The sequence below is a fragment of the Hyposmocoma kahamanoa genome, unplaced genomic scaffold, assembly GCF_003589595.1.
Source record: "Hyposmocoma kahamanoa isolate Upper Pololo Valley unplaced genomic scaffold, ASM358959v1 97859, whole genome shotgun sequence".
NCBI lineage: Eukaryota > Metazoa > Arthropoda > Insecta > Lepidoptera > Cosmopterigidae > Hyposmocoma > Hyposmocoma kahamanoa.
In genome coordinates, this window is record NW_020655445.1 from 133,870 (window position 1) to 139,199 (window position 5,330).

The following is a 5,330-nucleotide window of genomic DNA, read 5'->3' on the forward strand; positions in this document are numbered from 1 at the left end:
CCACAAAGAGGATAGGCAATTTGAGGCGGCGTGCTTGGATTGACTCGGGATTCCTTAGAACGGGCCGATACGGGTATTTTAGTTCGAGATTGTAAAATTTCGCGTTTTAATCTTCGATTAAGGCACAATAGCACTATCCTATTCCCCTTTAAACTAGATCTCACAAAATAATTGACAGTCAAAATAAAAACGACACTTTTCCCTCCAAAAGGCCCTGAGCGAATCCTTATTTTTTTAACGTTAAAACGTACGTTTAAAAAGCGTGTTTGTAAAAGCTCTTTTTAGTTTGACGCTTAAAGTCGTTTAGAAAAACGTTTAAGCGCATAAACTTTATGTTTAAAAAAGCTGCAACGTTATGTTGAATTAAATTGTTTAGGAAACATAGATGGCGCTACTTGAAATTTAGGCACGTAAAAAATGAAATTATTGAGGATCTATAGTAGAACTGACCAGTGATGAACGCTTACGCTTAAAATGAAAAGCGTGCTTATGCGCTTATTTTAAAAAGCAGACCTTTTTTAAGTGCTTTTCTTTTAAACGCCCACCTCTAATTCATAGATCCCACCGAATAAGGAACATAAAGACTGAATTATTTGTATAAATGTGTACACATAGAACTATGGGATCACTCCCTCTAAAGACCACTAAATTCACAATCACCAGTCTAATTAGAGGATGACGTGGTTGGTCACTCGCAGCCTCAGCTATGGCTTTTGCACCTACTTGCTTTACAATAAAAACCTGTCAATTGAACATCAAAGCAACAACATATCTCCACAAGATAACATTGATTATAAATACTTAATAAATCCATAACCAATGCCACGATAAACTTTGCAATACTTTCAGACAAAGATGCCGAAAAAACAAATTAGAAACTTCTACGTTAGAAAAAAGAAAAAAAGAAAGAAAAAATATCTAAAGTATTTACTTAACTATAATGACTATAATGTATTCTACACACGTATGTACCTACTTTAATTTAAATTTAAAAAGAAAACGCTAATAAATTATTGTAGTCTTACGGTAGATTAAAAAAGAATAAAACTTTTTATGAAAGTTTTTTTTAAGGTTGGCTATTAAACTTCTTACCGAATAAAGATCCACTTCGAGCTTATAAACAGCTGTTAGACCACAAGAAAAGTAGGATAGATTAATCGTAAAAAGACACAGTATTTTCTTGCACGTGAACCAAACTTTCACATTTTGAACACACACTTACACCATTTCTGTTCACTTTAGTCTGACTATAGTGTCAGTAACGCTTTTATTGTTATAATATTTAATAAAATGCTTTTGAAAGGGTTTCAAATTAAGATTTTTAGTTAAAAAGTTTTAAAAAACACGTTAAAAATACGTTGTTTCAAATTATACGCGCAACCTCGCTGAGTGTTCAAATCAACTGAGCTACAAGATTGAATACACCCGGACTCATAAGTGTGACAGAGATAGCTAATCTGGTTTAAAGGAGTTAGAAAGAGATAAATATTGGGTATCATGTAGCGGTATTTTTTTCTTCTTTCGTATACGTCAACTTTCTAAAACGCCAAGAAGTGTATTCGAATATGATTCCGATTGTTTTGGTAGTGAAGTAGTTAATTTCTATAATTTTTTTATGTTTATATCAATATTTATTAAAGAGAATATTTCTTTCAAAGATAATTACAGAAACTCTTGGTGAAATTACTTTAAAAAATTTTTGAAACTATTCTAATTCTTCAAAAAAAAAGTTTAATAATGTGAGTCATCAGCAGTAGAAGATAGTCCATAATTTCAACTTCATATCTTAAGGCTCGTTGGTCTAGGGGTATGATTCTCGCTTCGGGTGCGAGAGGTCCCGGGTTCAAATCCCGGACGAGCCCTAATAGCTAATGCGTTTTTGCTAATCACACACATAGTTTATTATTTTGAATTATTGTTTTGATTAACACATGTAGCAATATATTATATATATTTTTTTATCACATTCCGGTACGTAATGAATAATATTGTTCTTCTTCTACAGAGAGTTGGGCAGGAGTAGGAAAAACGAACCTAAAATCCATAGGACTTGTTTTCTATTTTGCAATATTATTCTAATGTAGTACATATTTAGACCTACTGTCTAACTTAACTTCATAAAAGAAAGGTTAGAAGAATAAATTTATTAACGCCATCTGCTATACTAATAAAAAACTAAATACATATAGGTACTGCCATCTCTTACACTACACAAAAAGTACCAAGTTTATTACGACTGCAAAAGTTTTACTCTACTCTTCACTAACAGAACGCATAGATATTATTATGCGCCTATTTTAAAATAGCACCAATTTTGATTTAAAATAAACGTGCAGAGGTGTTTCTAAAACTAACCGAGATGTAGCAGGGTGCTTGAGGACAACTTTATGTTTACCTACTCGATGCCAGATGGCGCAATGTATATTGTATAAACCGGCTATTTTGTTAACATATCGTTTTGCTATAATTAATGCACATTGTTGTGTCTCTCTAATTTTGCTGGATTGCGCGACAGGTGTTCTGAAAGTCCCCCTCCACTTCCCGTCTAAAAAGTTTAACTGATAGAAACAAGTTGTGTAAATAAAATTGTTTAATGTTTCATTTACCACATTTCGCATTAAAATGAAGTTTTACTAACTAATTTAAAGTTATTGATGCGTTTAAATATCTTTTTCAGTGGGTTAAGTGCTCAAAAACTTATCGTGAAAAGTGTTGATTTAAAATGTCGGGGGCAAGCACAAGTTCTTCTGTTTCTAGTCACAACACTCCAAATATTGCTTCTATAAACGACGTTAGTGCTTTATTCCAAACTGCAAAGAAGTATGAAGAGCTCAACGTCATCGGAACAGGTATTTAAGCAGAAATCTAGGCGAAATTTAGATCTAAAACAGTGAATAACCTAAATACGCCATGTGCCGGGTAGCAGGTTTCTCGCGCATTTTTTTTGGATTTTTCTTTAGTTTACAAGCTTTATACTCCTTGCAACTACGCTCATGTATGTATGTATATAGCATGTGTAATTTAAAGGAATTATTAGCTAATAACCGGTAATTTTTCGCTCTATAACTTCGTCCCAAAATTGGACATTGTTTAATAAAAGCTCTATATTTAGACGGAATAAATTAATGCGATAGCATTAATTATCGGTTTTGATAGCATTTTCTCGTTGCCTGATCCACTTAGTTACCTAAATTTATATATAAATTGTGTATAAAGTGACCGTGAGTGAAAGTGAGTTGTGTATGAAGTGATTGTGGTACATCGCCAAAAAATACTTTAAACACCCTAGATTTTATCTCAATTATACTCTAAAACTGTGAAGAAAAAACGCATAAGTTCTAAATTTAATACAAATTGATAGTAAACTTTATTCATTTAAAATCTAAATGCTACAAAGTATACAATGTCCACAATAAAAAGTATAGCCAAAGCTTAAAACATATGACAGTTGGTACTTTAAAAAAAGAAAACTAGTGCTTTTAAATGCCTGCAACCTTCCAGTGTTACAGACGCCATGTTATTTTATAAAAAACATATATAGAAATAAATTTTTTATTCATTTATTCTGTATTATCATCTCCAGCTGGAAGAGATCCATCAGACTGATTTGAAGAAGTTTGTATTAGACTGGATTTCATATTTCAGGGCCCTTATTTTAAAGCTGTCTGCAACCTTCATCATGCTGTACATTTTTAACTGACCAAAAAATTTCCGACATTTATGAACTGAATTTAATCATTCTTTTTTGCTGGAAAGGGTACCTCATTAGCAGTTCCATTCAAATGTGAACAAAATGTTCTACCTCTAAGGGTAACAAATTAGGGGATGAATCCAGTTTATTGGATTTCACCCGCTTTCCATTAGTCAATTTCAATAAAACATAATAATAATAATATCTTTATTAACACTTTTGCCTTATAATTAGTACAGAGCAGCAATTTATTATTTATTAAACAAAATTTTATTGGTATAGATATAACGTAGCACAAAATATAAAATAAGGCGTACCAAATTTAGAGATTCTGTCTCCTAAACTAGTCAAAGACTGTATCTTAGGAGGCAGTGTTCAGTTAGGGGTAACTTTTACATAAAGTCAAAACTTTTATTGAATCCAATCATTATAAAGTATATAAATATAAGTGAGTCTGTACAGTTATGGTTTACAACTATAATGATAGGCATGCGTGTAACAAAAAAAAAGAAAAAAAATGAGATTTTATAATTTCTTAAAGGGTAATTCTAATGAAGAAGTAAGAAAATAAAGAAAGAAATAAAATATACTTCGTGACCTATATAAATAAATGGACGTGTAAGTGTGTGGTGTGTGTGTGTATGTGAGTGAGAGTGTATGTGTACAAAGATTAATTCACTTCAAGTTAAAATGAAATCAAGTTCAAGTTTAAATTAAAAGTAATATTTATTAATAATTTTTTTTTTAATTATTAATAATTTTATCAATTTAATAATTATAATCTAGTAGAGCTTCAGTACTCGTGTAATCAAGAGTCTTTAGCCAATTTTCCAATTTAGATTTAACTTCGTAATTGCATAAGCCAACGAGATTGTGAATTTTATGTAATTTATTGTACAGAAGAGAGCCTATAACAAAAAACTGTCTACTTGCAAAGGTGGTAATATGGTGCTCACCATGACATACGAGTCTTTTCAGACGTTGATTAGATTGTGGTGGAGGCACTAGACGATGCTTTCTTAGTATGGCCTTAAGCACAAAAACTTGGCAAATGTGTACCGTAATGTGTGTGTAGTGCACCTAGTGCAACGCGTATACAATGCCTGTACCAGATTTTGTTTTGATGTTCCTAGTAGAGGTCATGTTACACCATTCATCAATTTGGCTGACCTGAATAAGGCTGAATATGTCATCTAGAAGATCGGTTCATTATGCATCTTTACTCTTCAGTATAGTGAAAACATCCAAGCCTTTTTATCTGTACAATAAACTTACCTGGTCCTCTCGAACACAAAGGTTGTTTCCTCTTTCGCCTGGTGTTATTCTCAAAGTACCTCCGCATAAAACAACTGCCTTTAACGGTAATTTCAAATATATGGCCGCTAAAATATGGAATAATATTCCCCCTCCCCTGCGCAACCTGTAATCCATTCAATCTTTTAAATTTAAAATAAAACTACTATCTCGAGCTCCAACTGTGCGGCTAGGTAACAATTTTTGTTTATTTTTATTCCTTTTTAGTTAGTTTATTTATTTTCTTTCTTTTTATTTCTTTAAGAAAAATAAACTTTAATTGAATTTAATGGAATTGCTTGCTTCAGTAGTGACAGCCTTTTCTAGTTCTAGTTCCATACATTCA

General features: G+C 31.9%; 1 protein-coding gene and 1 non-coding gene across 2 annotated transcripts in view; both read left to right on the forward strand.

The window, feature by feature from the left end:
- The first annotated feature begins 1,790 nt into the window (after positions 1–1,790).
- Trnap-cgg lies at positions 1,791–1,862 on the forward strand. Its single transcript has one exon. It is a non-coding gene; the product is annotated as a tRNA-Pro (tRNA).
- Positions 1,863–2,531: 669 nt separating this feature from the next.
- LOC113238723 (cell division control protein 2 homolog B-like) overlaps positions 2,532–5,330 on the forward strand; it is a 13,720-nt gene continuing 10,921 nt past the window's right edge. Inside the window, exons 1-2 of the mRNA XM_026475562.1 lie at positions 2,532–2,849; positions 2,961–2,995. Of these exons, the coding sequence (XP_026331347.1) occupies positions 2,723–2,849; positions 2,961–2,995 (162 nt within the window). The 5' untranslated portion in view covers positions 2,532–2,722. The remainder of the gene's footprint in view (positions 2,850–2,960; positions 2,996–5,330) is intronic.